This window comes from Falco biarmicus, chromosome 8, assembly GCF_023638135.1.
Source record: "Falco biarmicus isolate bFalBia1 chromosome 8, bFalBia1.pri, whole genome shotgun sequence".
Taxonomy (NCBI): domain Eukaryota; kingdom Metazoa; phylum Chordata; class Aves; order Falconiformes; family Falconidae; genus Falco; species Falco biarmicus.
In genome coordinates this window covers 49,203,631-49,224,572 of record NC_079295.1, presented here as the reverse complement: position 1 = coordinate 49,224,572, position 20,942 = coordinate 49,203,631, and the positions used below count along the sequence as shown (strand labels likewise).

The following is a 20,942-nucleotide window of genomic DNA, read 5'->3' as shown; positions in this document are numbered from 1 at the left end:
CAAAAAAACAACAAAAAAACCCCTACTCAAGCTATGGTTTTAACTTTGTCCAGCTGTAAAGGTCAAGAGGAGAAAACAAACTTTGTTCTGCTGGTGGACAGTATTTACAACCCCCATTTATTCATGAAGTCTGTACTAAAATGATATTGCAGTGCTGTTTTGGCTAGAGACTGCATACGCTGACCCCTCCGTGCCCAGCACAGCACCGGAATAATTCTATACAAAAGGTTTGCATTAAATGTAATGAAGCAAATGACAAAATCAATAAACCTGGAATGGTGTGGCTATCATAAAAATGATGTAAATTCAGAGTTCACAGTGGTTATGAAGCTATTTAGAATTATAATTAAAACCAGTGGTATCTTTTTTTTGTCAGAATAAAAGTTCCTTTTGACAATCATAGATTAATGCTACAGGAAATTTTCAACAAATGTATTCAAAATTAAGGTATGGCACAAAGACAGCATAAATTACACAAAGATAAACTATAGGCAGAGGAGAGCCTAAAAAATATAAAATAAAGAAAATTTGATTTTCATACTTTTTCAACTGATGTCACATCCCATTTTAATCAAGTTTTATATCAAAAGGACAGTAAGAATACCACATAGCCTGTTTTTAAATCATGGTATTTTCTGGAGTTTGTTTCTGTCAAAGAGACTTTTGTAAGACTATTAAAACAGAAAAAGGGCCAAATCTGCTATTCATTACTCTCTGTACAAAAGCAGTGCCGCAGCATGGGTGCCACATCAAAATTTATCTATGCTTTGTTAGGATAAAAGAATAATAAACCCAGAAAGCTGAAATGAGTGAGCAGACAAGTAATCTCTGGGAATATCAATAGTCACCCAGATTTTTTGTAGCAGATTTCAAACCCCATGTAACGGATCCCATTCCTTTGCCAAGCTCTGGACATGGAGCTTGTAGCCTCACTTAAAAATTTGCACCAATATCACATTTAGGCAAGTGAATTATATACAACTTAAATCTCTAGATTCCCCAAACTGATTTCAACCATTTTTCACCCAATCAAACAGAAAAATCACTACAAATTTTAAAAGTGACCATCAAGACTGGGGCTCTCCCACCCAAACATTGGACTTTTTCAGTCTCCTGTGCAAACAGTTTGCATCGCTGTGTCAGCTATGCTGCTTCCCTCACGGGACACAGCACATCCATGTCACTGTTCAAAACCCTCACTGATGGCCAACCTGCAGAGCTGCATTACTAATGGCTACAGAAGAAGCCCTCTTAGGCAGGAGAAGGCAATAAATTATGCAAAATACAAAGCATAAAGAAGATCAGAACAGAATTTGAAGTAGATGGAAAGGACGACTTAGGGTTGTGTGGTACACTTCATCTTTCTTGCTATCAGCATTAGGATTTTTTACAAGGATTTTATTTTTTTTACAAGGAAGGTGCATCTTTTAAATGGTGTTTGAAATATATTTCCAGAAAAGGAAAAAAAAAAAAATTGGTGTTTAAATTTGTCTTAATTTGCAATATCTAAAAATCTATGGTTTGCCCCAAAATTGGTATTAAATACAAGATATATTGCAGTGAATATACCAAACACAGAAACAAGGTAAATCAAAACTATGGAGGTAGACAGCTCTGATTCACATCAGAAAAAGGAAAATTTAAAAAATATTAAATGCCACCAAACATATATTCTCCACTACTAAATACTGCTGGCTTATGTACTTCTATTTTATAGGTAGAGCACACTTAAGAGCTATTTCAGCTTTTATTTATCTGACATTTTACTGGAGGGAAAGCAACCTTTACAGTGAGGAAATCTGTTTCTCAGAAGTGACAGTTTGGCTTTTAATGAGTTGTCAGTGACAGATCCCTTGTGGCTAGTTGAGCCCACAACTATGGGCATCCATGAAACAAATACTTCCTGAAATGCAACTGGACAGAAAAACAGAGCTGACATCCACTGTGCTTAATTCAGATGTTTTCATTTAAAATAAAATAATAAAAAAAATAATCAGTGGTGCATTTTCAATCTGTGAAATCAATCTCAAGTAAAGTACAAGTGGTAGTTTAGCACATTCAACAGATTTAAGATCATTCTATGCTGCTTAGTCCACCTGGAATTTTATTTATTAGCGAGAGACATGGGAAAGGGGATTACAAATCTGAAATGTATTTAAAAAATGCAAGTATAGTTTAATCACATTACGGAATATGACATACGTTCAAATACTTCATGAAATGGTTCTGGAGTTTTCCAGTATTTATCACGTGTGTTGCAGAATTTGCAGGTTATTAGTCTGCACATGTTTCTGCCATTGCTCCCCGATGCATTTGGAACCGTCCCAGGTTGCTCAGGAATAAAGCAAGGAAGCAGCATTCCTCTTATCAGCTCTTCTCACAAAATACAGGAATATCCTGCAGGTTGGGACCAAACCCTGCAGTTCACCATGTGAAGGGCTGACATAACACTACTGCCGAGCATTTGCAATAATGCACTATGCAAGGCTGAAATTAGCTCACCAGCTAGCAAGGTTACTGCTGAAGCAGCATCTTTTAGCATCAGTGGACAATGCAAAAAACCCACAAAACTTTCCCAAGAAGGTAATTTTGAATAATGACTACTCCTCACGATGTTAAGAGAGATATATGCAAAAGTTTCAGGATTGTAATGACACTTGCAAAACACTTGCAAAAATTTTCCTGACAATCATGATAAAATGGTAGAGAGCACAGCTAGTCAGGAGGCAGTACCCACATGCACCGTATTCTAGAAAAATGCAGATTTAACTCTATATTCAAGACAGTTTTCTCACCCTCAGATCCAGCACAAGGCTCTTCGGCAAGGGAAGGGGTTTAAGGGCAGCCTTCCCTCGGGACAGGGCACACACCCTTGCCCCCAAGATGCCGTACTTCAGGCTGCCAGGAAGTGCAGCTGGTGAACGCGCTGCCTACCCTTCCTACAATACAAAGAGAAAATGCTACGCCTATTCACCATAGGCAGAGAAGAAACTGTGATTAAAAGCATGCAATTTCTGAATTAAATGTAAAGTTTTAACCTTTACGTTCCTAATAGGTTTACTTTTAGCTATGGCTGCAGCAGCTACGATGGTCCTGATGGACAAAGACAGGGCAGCTGGGGACTAACGAAAACACAATTCCTCCCTACACCTGCCTGCCTGCCAGAAGCCAGGCTGCACAGCATTTCGACTTTCTTGCTTTTTTTCCCTCTGATTTTTACTGTAAGATAGACAAGAGAAGTTACTTAGAAAGATCAGGGCAGGTAGATTTTAAGGGTTACTAATTCAGAAGTGGATAAACTAGAAGACAGAAAAGCAAAAGGGTAACATGCCAAACTGTGCTCAGGCAGTACAGCCAGCAGCAGCTCCCCAAGCAAAACTGTGACACAGCCAGTCAGTCCTGCAAAGGAGGGGCACAGCTCTCAAGGGGCAAACGAAGTAACCAACTTCTCTGCCACCTTCGCGTGAGGCCAGCTGAAGAAGTGAAAACATAAAGATTACTCTATTACAAAATGTCCACTGCTGAGACTTACACTCTGCTTGGTTGGTTTTACATATCTCACCTTAAATGCATTCTGCATTGTGTAGGGAACATGCACGTGCATTTTAATCAAGCATGTATTTTTAATGATTAACTGTGAAATATATTGGCTGCTCATGGCTGCCCGGGGGGCTCTGCGCTGGGGTCAAAGCTGGCTGGGCGGCCGGGCCGGAGAGCGGTGGGGAATGGAGTCACATCCCGCTGGCGCCGGGCACTCGGGGGGTTCCCAGGGCTCAGGGCCGGGCCCGTCCCTTTAACATCTTTACCGAGGGGCTGGGCGAGGGGACGGGGCGCACCCCCAGGCGGGTTGCAGGGACACCAGGCTGGGGGACAGCTGATGTGCCGGGGGCAGCAGGCTCTGCAGAGGGACCTGGGCAGGCCGGGCCGAGGGGCCCAGCCCAGCTGGAGGAGGTTCAACAAGGCCGAGTGCCGGGTCCTGCCCCGGGGGCACGACAGCCCCCCCAGCGCTGCGGGCTGGGGCAGGGGGCTGGGAGCTGCCCGGCGGGGAAGGGGCTGGGGGGGCTGGTGGCCAGCTGGGCAGGAGCCAGCAGCGTGCCCGGGTGGCCAAGGAGGCCAGCAGCACCCTGGCTCGTAGCCGGGACAGCGTGGCCAGCAGGGCCAGGGCAGTGCCCGTCCCCCTGTGCTCGGCACTGGTGAGGCCACCCCTCAAATGTGTGCTCATTTCTGAGCCACTCACTTCAAGAGGGACATTAAGGCACTGGAGCATGTCCAGAGAAAGGTGATGGAGCTGGAGCACAAGTCTTATGAGGAGTGGCTGAGGGAACCAGGTCTGTTTAGCCTGGAGAAGAGGAGACTCTGGGATCTCGCTGCTCTCTGTGCCTACCTGACAGGGGCTGTGGGCAGGGGTGTGTGTGTGTGTGTGTCAGTGTCTTCTCCCCAGTAACATGCAATAGGACAAGAGGAAGCAGCCTCAAGTTGCACCAGGGGAGGTTTAGGTTGGGTATTAGGAAAGATTTCCTCACCAAAAGGGTGGTCAAGGCCTGGAACAGGCTGCCCAGGGTGGTGGTAGAATCACTATCCCCAGAGGTGTTTAAAAGACATATAGATGTGGTGCTCAGGGACATGGTGTAGTGGTGGACTTGGCTGTGCTGGGTTAATGATTGGACTCTGTGATCTTAAAGGGCTTTTCCAACTTAAATGATTCTATGATTCTATAATACTGTATGCTTTTTGCATTTTTTATATGGGCTAGAACAGATGGCAAAAGCTCAAACTAATAAAACTAACTCATGCTGCAGGTGATATTTCTCCGTAGAAGGTGGGAAGATGGTAACGTGTTATTTTAATCGTATAATAATGCTGCACTACAACGGAATTTCTAAGAAGGCAAATGCGATGGTCACAGAGATCTCTCTTGAATTCGTTATGGTCGCTATCACAATGAATATCAATTACAGGAGATATAAAGGAATATACTATTGGAATACACTGAGTGCAGTATGAATTTACAGATAAGGAGGAGGGAAATTATTTACAAATTTTTAAGATTGAAGTAGTACAATCTTTTCACCCCTAGAGAGTACAAAAGGCTTGTTTCTAATGAGTGTCTTCAAATAACTGTTTCATTACCTCTGACCTGTTTTGCCAGCTCTGAAAACACTCAAAAATACCAGCTGAGATCAAAGCAACCTGAAACCTGTTCCATAATAGAAGTTCATCCTTTCTTCAAATTTTCATGTATTCATATTTGAAATATACTGTGCCTTTCATGCACAACATCAAATGCAGACACATATTGTTCAGCCCATTGAAAGATACATAAGCAAATACACAAGCCAACATATGATAATCAATTCTCCTTCAGCCATTTCATTGCTTTTATTTGAGGCCAACCACTGACTTCAGTAGACTTATTCCAGATTTTACACCAAATGAGTAGAAAATCTGGCCAACAGTTTGCCTTCCTCCTTTTGTTTTATTTTACTGCAAACTGCAATAGTAACATAGAGTACTGTACATGAATATCAAGAAACTACGGCCAGGAATTTCAGAGGGCTCTGGATAATAGCTTCCCTTGAGAAACCAGACTAAAGGAGTTAAGTTTTCTAGTGCAACATTTCATTGAGATATACTGCATATTTATGTACAGCAAATAACTCACAATCACTTGCTTGATTTCTGCTAGTGAAATGGCTACACACAAATCAATCATTATTTCCTTGGGTTTCTTCATTATTTTAACTTGACAGGTACGTTTAATTATTTTTATTCTACGGCTGAATGGCAAAAATTACAAATATCCTCTGCACTGCTGTTTGTGATAGATAAAAAAATGACGCAGGCACATTTTTATGTTTTGTGTAAGTGAATGCAAAATACCCCTCAGCGTAAAGAGCAAGTTCAGCTTTTTCCAAAACCTGAATGTGCAATCTAGATGTTTAATTTTTGTAAAAGTCACATGGATCGATGCTAATAGTAGATTCATGCAGAAAAAAGTAAGAGTATCTTCCAGGAAAAGCCATTTAAGAAATAAGAAACTGAAATTAATAGTCACAAAAATATTTTACAGTACTCACATAGCTCTGATTTTTTACGTTGCACAGGTAATGCAACCACTAAGAAATTAGATGTGTACTAACTTACAGAAGTGTTAAAAGTTACATATGTGCTGACGTATTTCTACATTTTTTTAAAAAATCTAAATGCTCAATTTCTTCCTCCAAAGTAACTTTTAGGGCTATAAAGAAGGATATTACCCACAATTTCCTAAGTGGCTCCAGGATGCAAGAAAAGCGGCTTGCAGTAATTGTTCTAGTAATAAGAGCTATTATCTTACGTGTGGCTAAGAAATATTTAGACAGAAATGCAATGAGCCTGTATTATCATGACAGATGAACCTGTTAGCTTGTGTTTTTCTGAATCCCAATGCTACAAAATTCTATTTTACAGTCAAAGCCTACAAATAGTAAAAGGCAGAAGCTGAATATGCACAGAACTGAGTTCCAGTGAATGAAGAAGAAACGGCAGCAACTCCTCACACAAAAAACAGTAACTGTGTAATTTCATGTGGCACTAGCTCTGTGTGGTGTTCCAGCGGGGTATCTGCACTGTCGGGTTGGCTCCCCCTCTGCTCTGCTGCTGTGTCCCCACACATCCCCACTGCATATGTATTCATTTTCCTTTCCATGAATCATGCAGTTTCCTGGGCTGGGAGATGTTGATGTGAAAGAGCTTGACCTTATAGATAGTATGGAGACAGGACAGTTCCTACCCCTCAGCCCTGCCACCAGCACTTGCTCCTTGATGTGATCACAGAGGATGCACAGACATTTCCTTCTGTGAGCAGCTGCCCGGCCTGGTGGGCGAGGGAGAGGCTGTGGCTGGTGTGTCCTGGGCCTTAGTGAAGCCTCTGACACCGTCTCCCACAGCCTCTCCTGCAGCCACCGGCTGCTCATGGCTGCCCGGGGGGCTCTGCGCTGGGGTCAAAGCTGGCTGGGCGGCCGGGCCGGAGAGCGGTGGGGAATGGAGTCACATCCCGCTGGCGCCGGGCACTCGGGGGGTTCCCAGGGCTCACGGCCGGGCCTGTCCCTTTAACATCTTTACCAAAGGGGCTAGACAAGGGGATGGGGTGCGCACTCAGTGTATTTGTTGATGATGCGAAGTTGGGGTTTAGTGGTGGACTTGAAAGACCCAGTAACCCAGGTTGGACTTGATGATCTCAAAGGTCTTTTCCAACCTAAATGACTCTATGATTCTATAGACACTGACACCAAGACTGTGCACTCTGTATATATGCAAGATGTATGTTTGCACTCTCACTGCTTACACAAGAGGCTTTTCCTTCTGTCTGAACGGTGCAAGGTAGGGATGGGTGACAAAGGGGCAAAAGCTTAGGGAAATACACAGCCAGAGTCTTGCCATTTTACTTGCAGAGAGATCTCTGCTTGCTGTTAAGTCTTGGGCTATTGTTTTTCCTCACTGCAATGCTACAAAACAAAGGAATAAACTTCTGTCAAGAGATGGCAAAAGAACACAGGACAGCAGCTTGCCAGAAAGAGTAATTTTTTTAAATTTGTCCTGTGCATTTCTTATGGAGGAACGATCCCTGCAACACAAGCTTGGATATCATCATGCCTCCAAGAATCCCATTCCTACGCTGCTTTGCAATCCCCACGCAGCTCGATTGGTTATGCTCAGCTTCACAGTCCTGAAGAGAGGCACAGCAAGAGGAAGAGCTGGGAGCATCCTGCCAATAACCACAAGAAACACCTCAAAAGAATGGTTGCTACAGTTACAGGATCTTTACTTGAGTCAGCCTCTGCATATTCCTATTCTGGGAATCTGGCTGCCCTTGACAAGGTGGGCTGGCCAGGCTAATACAAGAGAAACTGCAGGAATGCCTCACCAGAGAACTCCCGTCTGAATGCCAAGATGTGATACAAGCAGGGTAAATGTGCAGCAATCCAAGAAGCGGCTCTATATATTTTTTTGACGGAAGGCCGTGGCTGACAGTGCTGAGTTAGCCAAAAGCTCAACAAGACCCCAAAACATGTACTTTAATTCTTAAAATAAGTGTGCTTACTTGGGGCTAGATTCCTGCAAAAAACATTTCCTGTTCTCTAAGTAGTAAGTAACAGAAATTGAATACAGGTGCGTGCCGCAAGCTGGCCCTCTCTCGCCCTTTCTTGTTCAATTATTTTAGGGCCACGGAGCAGCATTTATGTGTCTATTCCACAGAATGTTCAAAGTGCTAGTTTACACCAAATTTCCTTGCAAGTTCACTATTGGTAATGGACATTATGTGTTCATGAAACTTTCTAAAAGCTGTATAATTATATATATATTTTAATTAGAAATAGACTTACTAACATATTCTTTATGTGCAGATTCTTCCTTTGATTTTATAGTCAAACAGCAGAAAACACTTCATATGAAAATAATTCACACAGCTACATTTCCCCCACTCGGGAGTTTTAAAACCTCATCTTGGCAGTCTCTGCTTTGGCTTTGTCTCATGCAAAAATGTTGGCCTCCCTGAGGTTGAAAAGCTCTTCTTTAGCACAGCCCTTACACAAGCCCATTTTTCGGGGATCACTGCTTTGCTAAGGAATTACTAAAGCTTTTACCATTTAAAAGGAAAGGTATGGTGAAAACTATCCCAAAACACTACTTTCTGTAACACCTTTCTTTTTTCTTTCCTTTTATCTTAACCTTTTTTTTTTTTTTTTTTTTTAAATGCCCAAAATCATACCAGTAGCAAGCCAGTTCTGCAGCCCTGGTGCTCAAGGGACGTCACCAAAGACTCTCATCACTTAGCAAACGCAGCAGCACCTCTGCCCTTAAATTCAGGAACTCTTTTTACACCATTATGCTCCAACTGGCTGCAATCTGCCACTTGGTGTTGCTTGCTGCTGTGGCCACGCTGAGATAGGGTAGTTCTCACAGGGTTTCCAAATGGCACCCACAGTAATTTATGTTAAGCCCAGAGATGGCATATTTCAGAGTTTGTGTCCAAAAGGAATTCATGCCCTGGCTTAGGCTATTGCATCAACGTCTCCACATTTTTTCCTGAGGGAAGCTTTCCAAGCTGCTGTTAAAGACAGCATTAATCTGGAGACTTTCATGTGGTCTAGCACTTGCTGTGTCCCTATTACAATATCTACAGAGCTATTACTTTTTGCCATGGCATTTAGAAACTATGTAGAAACTGGAAGAATTCGAGGCCATGTTAGATGTCAAGTGACAGAAAGAGACAATTCCATGCCAGCCCTTCCCTATGTGAATTTAAAAGATAAATTGGAAAGCCTTGGGGAGGGTAGGAGAACATGTAACTTTATTCTTAAGTCTAAAAGTCTCCAAGATCCCTCAAAAACATACTTTGTAAGGAAGAAGAACTCCGAGAGAGTACAATAAACCTGCAAAGGGATAACCATAGAAATGGCCAACTCTGTCGCTATCACATTGGCACATGTGTCGGAGAGTCACCAGGCGATCAGCAGTGCAGGTGTTTGACCAGCTGAATGGCACCGACAGGCAAAGACTCATTCTTTTCCTCTAGCTGCTCGAACACTTGTGCTCATTGGCATGGTCATTTCTGTGACTCAGAAGGGAGCAATTTGGCTGCCAAATCTAGACTGAGAATGGGAATTGGCATGCTTAAGCTTACTGCTTAAAGCTTTAAGAGCTTTAAATATTAACTTGGTTCAACTTGCATCACACCCTTACAGTTACTGCTGCAGAAATTTAGATGCCAGCAGCAAGTTGGCTCAAGATTTTGTCCCATTTTTCTCAGCAACTCATAGGCCACTACTCTGTGTCTGGAAGCAACAGTCATCTGATCTAATGAACCACTCTGGGCACAATTCATCCATTCCTTATCAAGAAAAAATTACTACAGATCTGAGTGAAAAGTTTGCTTCTTCTGGTATTTATCTGAACAATCAGTACTTGTGGCTTACATCAGCAAAACTATTCATTAGACTAGTAAGCTTTGTGCTCCTGCTGAGCCAGAGGTTGGTCTAGATGACCTCCAGAGGTCAATTCCAACCAGAATTATTCTATGATGCTGTGATAACTACAGTATTCCTGAAAGACAGAAAAGGGGGCTGCAAGGAAGCACTTCTCACACTGTATCTTTTACATCAAAATAATAGATACTGCCTAACTTAGCAGTCACATTTTTTGGTTAAAGTTTTAGGTCCCAGCATTCCTGGAGTTCCTGTAAGCACTCCAGCCAGCCATGCCTTGATACTGGCTCATGCAAAAGTGAGACTCTGGTTCCTTCTGCACTGAGATTGGGTGTATAAATCAAAGAATACCTGTGATTTTTGTGACAGCTTGCCAGAAGCAAATGCATCTCTGAATGTAAACTTTGCTATTTTAAATTACGTTAGACAACTAATGGTGAATTACAGTAGGGAAAGCTAGATTTTCTGAAACAAAACACCATCTACTGTTGCTCTAGATTACATAACGTAAGTAAAGTTCGTGCTAACATGACAAAAGAGCGCTGTTTCTGTCTAAAATCCACAAACATCTTCCCATTATAATCTATATTCTACATTTTTTCCTGTGTCTTAAAAGCTAGGCCTGCTCACACAGGTCCTCTGATTCTCCTCCACTGAAGAACAACATTACCGTACAGACTTAGATGAGTTTAATTGGCTCCTCAATTTTTCTCATGTTTTCTCAGGCTGTTGTTGAGGTAAAAAAGCCTTCTCACCTGAAAAGCTAAAGTCACTGTTGAATATGAAGGAAGGAAGCAGCAAACCATTGAAGAACACAAGGTTAGCACGCTGATTGCCTGCAGAAACAGCTGCAAACGTTAGACAATGTGTAGAAGTCTTCACATTCTGTCTATCCCAAAATCTCCAAAAGCACCTTGCACAGTGCTTAGAAAGCAGGGGGCATTTCACAGGGTTGCTCCTGTGCCTATCTTTTCCAGTTTGGGGGAAGTCCTCCTTTGGTCTTTTGCAGTACTGTCTCCCTAGCACAAACCCCAGTGATGTGATAGTCCCTGCAATGCAGTATCACCAGAGAAAGTACAAGAATTGTGCTTTGCCCTTGAATGCAGATGTGGCCGTGCTTTGATACATGTTGACTGACTGCCCTTAACAGTTTCCATGCTGCTTGTAGAAAAAAAAAAATAGTCTGGACACTAAATAGGTTGTTCATTGGGGCAAGAAATGAAAACACGTGTATGTTGCAAGACTCTTTGTAGAAAAGTGCTTCTTTTTAGACCTCCTCTAGCTAATTCTTCTACAACATAAACACACAAAGGATAAATCCACACTATTTACACTATGCTGACAATATTTACCATGGTGGGGTATCAGATTCCAGCTACTGGTGTGGTAACACAGTGCTAATACTAATGGCTCTGAAATGGTTCTGAGAGTGGCTGCAAGTCTTCTCAGGAAATCCTGACTCTCTGCCAACTTGTTGGCTGTTATTTCCTTTTTCAATTCACCTTGTGTTGACTCTAACAATGCCAACGGTGCGTTAGCGTGTGGGCGTGCACAGAAATATATTTCTGGTTTGTAACATATAAGAGCCTTTAGCAGCTCTGGAAATACAGAGCTGAAAGTCTTCATTTACATGTATTTCAGGCTATATGTTATAGAAAACGGCTAAGACAGACTAGCTTCATTAGTACAAACAGCAAAACCTGATTTTCTTTAATGGCTTTTAAAAGTTATTTTCATTTTTAATACAAACTGTCAAAGCATGCACAGTTAATTTCTCACATTATCTTTTCATTTTCTGATAATCGTGCCCAACTACTGTGCCTGTATGCCACGTTTTGCCCTATTTACTTCCCACCCTAGCTGTGGGACAGAGAATTTAATCAAAGTGAAATATTTCAATTTCATCCCCAAACTCTACCAGTTCTTTTCCTATGCATATCTTGCTTCAAGGCTTGGACCATGACTTTGCAGGACTACAGTGAAGGGTGGGGTAAAACCCCTACGTATACATTTTTCTTTGCCCAGGTACGTTGCAAAGTGTGCACACAAGACCAAAGCAGCATGTGAGGCCCTTAACGACAACCTGCTGCACACAGCAGGGTCCACAGCTCCCTTTTTGTGCTGCACCGAGCTAACTACATGGCACTCAAACCAATAGTAACAGGCAGATGTAACCCAGGGAGAATGTTTTTCACCACTAATATTAATGAAGTTGTCACTTACAAGTTCTTCACATCAATGATTCCTCGAAAGGCTTTTCTAGGGATTCCTTTTATCTGATTTTCACTCAGGTCTCTGAATAAGGGAAGAGAAAAAAAATACATCATATTAACAAAGAGAGCACATTTCCCAAATCTACATGAGATAACGGAACATACACATGCTCAGAAAAGTAAATGTTTCTGGATTTGTTACGCCATACAATGGTTTCAATTTTCTTCATCTCCTCTGTGGCATAAGCTGAAACGACTCTCCAACAAAACCCACCAGAATTCGTGATACAAATGATGGAACTTCCAGAAAACATCACTCAGATGTGGTCATGACACTGGCAACAATGCCATGATTCACTGTCAGAGCATCTGCAGCCAAATCTTATCCCTTGAAATTGCAACCCTGTAGCGTAAATATAATTTTCTTACCATGTTCCTGTTTGTTTAATGACTGCAAAAATACTTGGCTACCCCTGCTCAGATTACAGCCTCTTATTTAAAATTAGTATTCAGGAAAAACATGACAATCATTTTCTTGTGAGTTTTGCAAATTTACAGTGAAAATATCTTGATGCACTGCATTAAAAAAGACCACTGCATTGCGTATCAATGGGAAGGAGAGCATTTCTAATGTCATTTAAAATAAACAAAACCAGCAGCAATTCATACTGTCTTCCTAGTACTTAAAACATTACAAAATCTTTCAATTTAAATCATTAGATCTGCATTGTGAGTGCAGTAGAGCAATAAGCACTGCAAGTTGCACTTTTATCTTACACAAACTGCATTCAGTTGCTTTTTCCTTTGATGTCCTATAAATGTTTCCACCTCAGCCAGTGCCAATGGAGGCAGGAAGGAGGGCATCAGGAATGGGAGGGAAACAGACACAAAATCAGAAAGTTGGGATGTTCTTGGTCTTAGGAAAAGCAGGACTCACAATGCTTTCTTTGCTGGTACCCTGTTAGCATGGAAGAGAGGGACTGATTTCACTCCAGTGCAGGGTATAAAGTGGGGGGAAGAGAAAAGTGTAAGATGACAAAAGGCAGGCAGAAGATTGAGAAAGAAAAACATAAGAAATAAGCAAATGGAGGAAATGGAAGGCACAGGGATGGCTGGACAAAAGGACAAAGAAAGGTGATGCCACAGTGCAGGATATTACACAGTGCATGGTTTGGTGTGTCTGTGTCCCTGTGTTATACAAGGCCAAGACTTTGCCCCATTTTCAGGAAGAAACTGTGGCTTTCTAATGGCTATTAAGACGGAACGGCAGTCATCTGTACTCACCACCAGATACTCTTTTCTGTAAGTACATTTTGTGTTGCAGCAAGCCTTCTTCCTAGTCTCCACCAAATTGGCTTTATCAAATGACAGGCCAGAAATCAGAGCCTGTCACAAAAGCCCACATTGACATTGTGGGTCAAGACGTGTCACGCAGGGCTTTCTTCTGCTTTCCATCAGACAGATAGAAAAAAGAGGGGACTATGTCCTTGTCATGAGACTAATTCAATTTATACCAGTCATGCAGTCTACACCAAATTCTCAAAGTAGCCACAATTGTCCATTCAGACTATCGCAAACAAAAATGTGCTGCTGGATACAAGTCTTTCTTTCAAGCCAGATTAAAATTCTTTGTGACCTTCACAATTTGTTTAACACTGATCCACACCCTGACCCTTCCTTCACCTCCCCTTTCTTTTGCCGGCAACAAAATATTAGTTCTTTAAAGACAGACCTTCAACCCAGACAAATGATCAGGCAACCCGGATGGAGAAGAGTCGAAAGTAAAGTGTATTTCAGACCTATAAAAAGAAAGTCTTATCCTGAAGACCGACTTCATGACAGGGAGTCACTTTGGTGTGACAGTGAGGCACAGCAGAGCTACGGACAACGGTAAAAACCATGACAAAATGGCTTAGGAAGGCAAAAATTAGGAAGATATGAAAGCCACACAAAGCAGAACAAAATGGGCTTGAAAAAGTAAATTGTGTGATCAAATAAAACCACACTACACCCACCAACACCTCAAGCTGCATTTGTCTAGCATTCTATTGTGCACTATTTCAAATCAGGTTTCAAAATAAATTAGGTTATTAAGCTTTTTTTTTTTTTTCCTAATATCATTGTGGTCTAAATGGCTAATTTATATTTTTGCTTTCTACTTTGTCTTTACGCTCAGCTCTCAGTTGCAGTCAGGCAAAACCAGACGACTTTAGGAAATTCATCCATTTTCTATGACAATCTTTTTATAAATACTATTACTATTATTTTCCATTTAGGCACTCTCCTCCAGCTAGCAATACTGCCTTTCTAAATCTCCGGGATCGTGGACTGATTTCATAAATATCTCTAGTGGTCTGAAGAACTGATGGCCTGCATGGCATTAGTGATGCAGCATGGAAGAAAATTCACAAATGCATGCTTCATTTTCCGGAACTGCTTTCTCACAATTATAATTGTCCCTTTCTGAGATGGTTAGGTATAGTGTTCCTCTCTGCTTCCTAACACTGTGCCAAACTTTCATTAGGTGCCTTTTGTAAGGAAGCACCCACCAACCAGGCTCAGCCCGGGCACTTCACAAAATTTGCTCTGAGGGAGTAGAAGGCTGTAACAAGCAACTTGTCCACGTAGTTTATCTTAAAAGTTTAAGCTTTTTGTTCCCTGCTTCTCATACCGGACATAATGGGAATCTCTCATTGACAGTATGTAAAATAAATATTAGTTATTACTAGTAACTGCAGAAAAACAGATTAAATTAATGTGAGGCCAAAACAAAATCCTAAAAAAAAAACAGACAGAAGAATTTTGGTATTCAAGAAAAAATAAACAATAAATCTGAAGAAAAATAAATTATAATTACTAACACATTTCCTATTTCTTAGACAGAGGTTTCAAGCCACCTATTTCTGTAATGAAAGACAAGTCCAATGCATGGGTGCATGATGGATCCTAAGGAGGAAGTCTAAAAAATTCCAGCTTTAGCGAAACATACAATTTCAAAAATCCTCACCCTAATAGACATGTTAGAGAGCTGACAAAAACACTTGACCTAAGGACAAAGTAAAATGTGCTAATATGTCAGCAGCACCCTCCTTCACAAAGCTTCCTCTGGATAGAAAGCAGGAAGCCCAACAATGGAAACACGTTCATTTGCATCTGATAAAACAGACATGTTGAGCTAAACTAATATTTTTAAATTAAATTATTCTTCCTCTTATTTTGATAAATATAGGCAAGTTTCATCCAGTTCAATGGGCCACACAGCTTTCATGCAATGTAAATGTCACCGAGATTCTGCAACCAGCCACAGCCTTGGTAAAATGCAGTCTCTTCTGGAAGTGTACCCCTGCCTCCTTCATACAGGGGTCCTGTTCGATAGAAACACACTTGAAAAGCCCTCGGCAGTAGATCACAGAGGAACAACTAGGTGAAAAGCACAGCAGGTGACGGTACTGGGTCCGTTTGACCAACAGCTTCCACAGCCAGCAGCGTGCAGTGAATGTCCCTAAGGAAACAGCACTCTCATTCCGGAGATGGGGAAACAGAGCCACAGAAATATTAAAGAACTTTGACTTCAAGTTTGCATAGATGAGAGACACAGGAGCTAACAAAATCCAGCAGCTGTGGCTCACATGCCCTCACAGCACAGCAGACCACACATTAGTCTAACCCAGATTCAAACAAGAGTTGGCACAAGTAGATAGATTTTTTAGTTTTTATTTTAATTTAGCTAAAGTGCTTTGGACACAGATTAACTCCCTCTGAAAGTCTAATATTGTTTTCTTGATCTTCAAATGTGAATTGCAAGAGTCTTACTGATAAAAGGATTGGAAAGGAAAAAAACCCACCCAAAACTGCTGACGTTTTCTAAGTGCCTCTGCAGTCTTTGCTATAATGCTGGTTTTAGCTTCCTGCTCTAACGCTGGTTTTTGCATCCTAAGTGAAATTTCAGCTATCTAAGATAGCAATAAAATACATTAAGACTATTTTTTTTCCCCGTGACAGAACATAAATCAGTTAATTGGAACACAGACCCTATGAACATTCATAAATCAAGTCTTCATTTGAACTACAGATCTAAAACATTAAAATAGCTACTTTAATACAACTTGCAAAGTTACAATGGTACTGAAAATAAGATGTATTATATGAAACCCCCCAAAATCAACACTGAGAGCATTATGCTTAGGTTGTCTCCCTTTTCAGAAACAAAAAAGCCCTTTGAGCATTTACCAGTTGTTTCCCAGATCTTTTTTGGCATACAGACTCTAAAATTTAAAAAGACTATTTTTTAACAAAGAACTTCCTGAAAAGTGCTTTATTAAGAAGTATTTATTGTGGTTGAACACTACTTTTTTATTATTTCTCCCGCTCAAATGGGCTAAAAGAGAGATTGCCATTCAGTGTTAGCCTACAAAGAACTAGACTTGCCTTTGATCTCTAAAAAGTTTAACGCAAAGACTTAAAGAACTAGTTATCAAGAGCAGATGCTTCACAGCCAAACATGTATCTTTCCCAGTATGTTATTGTATGTTGATCCCATAATAAAACTGTAAATTCACAGAGTTAACCATTAACACATGGGACCAATGTTCAACTGAAATGAAGGAAACTCCAGAATAACTAACCTGATTCCTTCAAGTACCTTCTAGCTTATTCACAATTCAGTTGCTTCTTGGAATAATAATGTAGAGCTCACACACAACTCTCTCTGTAGCAGCTGATACAAAACCATAAGACAATAAGTGGTTGATTCAAGTGTATGTGGGGCTTGAAAGTGCAAAATAAGCAATTGTTTTCCATCACCTCTTCCTGACACAAGCTTGTTTTGCTTACTTTGCAAAATAAAACTAACAGAAAGGTATGAACACTGATTTTAAGAGCCAGCTGCCACCAATGTTAAGAAATAAATACTTTGCTCACTATCTTCACTCCAGCTACAGAACGCCCAGCCAAGAAAAATGAGAATTAGTTAATCCATCTCGGTAGCCTTGTTCACATTCTTTCACCAAATAGGATTTCTGGGTTAAAAACATTTCACTCATGCATTTACCAAAATAAAATAATAATAAAAAAGAAGTTCTTGAGGTTTTGTGCATTACTGAAGTTCAGTGACTATTCTTCAAACCAAGATTACTTTACAACTGGACTAAAACCAGACTGAACTACTCTGCAAAAGGTCACATACTTAACACAAACTGGTCAGTGCAATTTGTCTCATTAGAATGAGTTTTCATTTGTACAGCATGTTACACATAAACTCTATCTTACAATGTTTTACTGAATTAAATACCACAGTTAAGGAATTAAAGAGTAACAGATGGGGGAAATTAGAGAGTATAAATCAAAGAGAATAGGTATCTCTAAGTAACACATAATAAAAGATAAGCAAGTCAGTGAAGTGGGGAATGATACAAGTCAGCTTTTTTATAGAGCAAGAGCTGGAGAGAAGGTAACTTCTACAGCCAGTGAAGAGAGAGTGCAAAGGGACCAATACTCACTATGGGAAGACTGCAAGACAAAACAGATAACATGCAAAGAGGTAGAAAGACCAAGAAAATCCATAAGGAAAAAAAGTTTACTTAATTATATCTGTAACAATTCCAGCACAGAATATTCCAGCACATTCACAGTGTCTTTTTCTTTGAACTAAAGGCTTGACATTCCCCAGGAAGCATTGCTGTCTCCCACAGTTTCTATTACAATCCACAGGTTGCAATGCCTCAAACCCTGCTTAACCTCAAGCACGGCATAACTGGGACCATCAAACCAGCAGCAGAATGGCTGCAGCACAGATTCCCTTCCAATTGCTACCATTTCTTCTTGCCCATCAATACAATTCCCCTTCAAAGTGAGCAACAACATTACAGCTAATCTGCTCACATCCTCCTATGCAGCTCCAGCCACTTACTCTCAGTAAGCAGTACAGAAGGATGCAGATGTCTCCTCTGCAGTAAGCGTGCACTTGCAGAGGCTGCTGTGCCTTAAAAATGTGTTAAGAAGACTGAGCCAAATGAGTAATCACCATGCTTGAGGTATGCAAGAAATGGAACCGAATTACTTGCATGGTAAATGTATCTGGAGGTATAAGTGCCAGTACACACAAGCTCAAGGATGCAGACATTGAAATCAGATCAACACAGACTCTGAATATATTCAACCACATTTTTCTAAATGTCTTTGTATCACATTAAGCTACCATTTACAACAAAGAACAGAAGAAGAATTTTTCCTGCTCTGTCAAAATTGTGGCAGTTTTTTAATGGTTAAAATTAATATTTGACATTTTCAAATGCTAAAAGCTATTCTTGTCTAGGAGCTATTGTCCTAATATTTCCAGAACTGTTCAATATTACGAGTTTTTCCTGTTCTATAGGTGAATTAACAAATAACTGAGTGAGCTGTTGAGGAATGCGAGATAAATTCAAGATATTTATCATTTTCCAGATCGGAAAAGCATTGACCAAATCAGCCCACTACAACAGTAATAAGAACACGCTGTGGCAAGTCTGACACTCACATCAGCACCTCTATACTCAGGAGGGGCCTTAGGCACTCGGTGAAGCAATGGCTTCTCCTTTTCTGTTAAGTAAAATACGGTATTTACCATAAAGCAGTAGCTATAGCTCTGTCTAAAAGGAAAAATGGGTACGTCTTTGCTGCCGACGGGCTACAAGGCAAGAGCTTGAGAACAATTGCGCTGCATAGCATTACTCTGTGGAACTTGGCATAGCTGCTGATTTTCTAAAAGGAAAAAAACCTCCTCCCTGATACTCCTGCAATGAAAGTATGATGTTGACAGCACCAGAGTTCTGCAAAATGAGCAGGTCCTACAGATGTTTTGTACACTGAACAATGCAAGGTGAGTGGTTTTTTGCTAAATATAATACAGCTGTCTGTCTGGCTATCAATTAATGCTCTGGGAAGCCACTGAGAAACTCTTGTTTGTTTTAAGTGAGGGAATTTAGCTCAAAATTTCCAATTAAACCAGTCCTTACTGCTGTCACACACTACTGTGCAAGTATGACTGCCAAACTTCCAGAAGATAAGCACCTCGATTTCTTTGCTGATCTGGTTTTACTGTGAGGTGATAGATGGTAACTTTATACTTCACCATTCACTCAAAGCTTCACGTAGTCTAATTAACCCAAGTCACACACATGTACCTTCATTCTGAAGAACAGGACACTGAACAGAGCCTGAGCTTAAAGATTCGGGAAGGGCGTTCACCAAGCAATCAAGAAGGGAAAAGATCTCAGAAGCAGATAATTATTTTAGCACCATCTTGTACCCTTCTCCAAAGCCAAATTAAAAGCCATCTGTTAATTAAGACCCTTCAAGGGATCCGACCTGCATTGACTTTTACAGATTCATGACTTCTGTCCTGACACAACTACAGGGATCACTCAGTATGTGATGAAGTCTTTCTAAATGTTTAAAAGTACAGAGCACACACATTTGTGCAGGCTTCGTAAGACGTTTTTAAAATTTTCTTAGTCACTTCAAACAAAAAAAAGTCCCACCCTGTTTCACTAAATTAGACACAGTGCTACTACATTTGGCTGTCAACGCACCAAACACAAAACCAGTAAAAAATAAATCTACCAGGATATCTCTTTTAAAATTTGTAAATATTTTTGCATTATTTTAAATGAACTGTAAAAATAATCTGTGTGTCAATGCCCAATTAAACGCAACATTTGTATTTATGACTTCAACAATTCTTCCTCCCGCCTCCTGCCATTTCCAAAATGCCAAGCAAATAGCGATCAGACAGCATTTACGAGACTTATTTTAAACCCACCCATCTTCAGAGAGATCAGAGTTTTCATTTTGGAAAGCTGCATCTGTTTTGTCTATTGGAACATATGCATAAAAATTAAATTTTACCTCAATATCTTTATACTCAACTTTGGATACATCCATGAGCAGGAACTAGAAAGTGACTGACAGTGGACTCAGAAGAAACACTTGAAGACAAGCACTCCTCTAGAAGTAAGGTCAAGCTTCTGACTAATAAATGACAATAAGGCTTCTTTATTTGTAGATTTTATGTAGGTTTTTAGTCCTTTACAAAATGGCAATATAATTAATCCTTCCTTTTTTATCAAGGGGACAATGAGACACAATGAGAGGCAGTATGTGGCTACAGCAAGTTACTCGAGCAGAGTGCAGGAAGAGACAAAAAAACCCCCAACCTTGAAAGTCATATATATACCTTAGGTATTCCACTTTATGCAATTTATACACTGAGTCCTACCGCGTGTGGTGAGACTGGCCTGCCAGCAGAGAAACAGCATGCACAATTCTGACTGTGTGTTTGAGAGAGATTCATTTGGATAGAAAAATCTTTTACTGTGGAATTATCCAGTACTACTACACATGTGCCACTGGATCACTGACAAAACAAAGCGATCCCAACGTGATGTTGTCCCTACACAATACCAACTTCTATGCATTCATTTCTATTACACTTCTCTCCAGCTGAGATTACAATACAGAGGCACTAATATGATTTTGTAGGAACAACATACACCTCAAACAGGTTAGAGCAAAGTCTGACATCAGTGGAAAGAAATGATTCACCCTGTGATTTTGGGGTTTTGTAAATATTGCTTGCCGCTAAGACAGTATGAATTCAAAAATTACTAACTTTAATACTTTCCAAAGCAGACATCCAGCTATATGGAGGCTCCTTCAATTTAAGTTAATTTAAAAAAAACCCCAAGTTTCATACTGTTGACCCATTTTCTGTTTTATATTT

At 40.6% G+C, this 20,942-nt stretch overlaps 1 protein-coding gene across 1 annotated transcript in view; it reads right to left on the bottom strand.

The window, feature by feature from the left end:
- The window catches only part of SLIT3 (slit guidance ligand 3), a 531,450-nt gene that overhangs the window by 248,210 nt on the left and 262,298 nt on the right, over positions 1-20,942 (bottom strand). Inside the window, exon 6 of the mRNA XM_056349923.1 lies at positions 12,192-12,263. Within this exon, the coding sequence (XP_056205898.1) occupies positions 12,192-12,263 (72 nt within the window). The remainder of the gene's footprint in view (positions 1-12,191; positions 12,264-20,942) is intronic.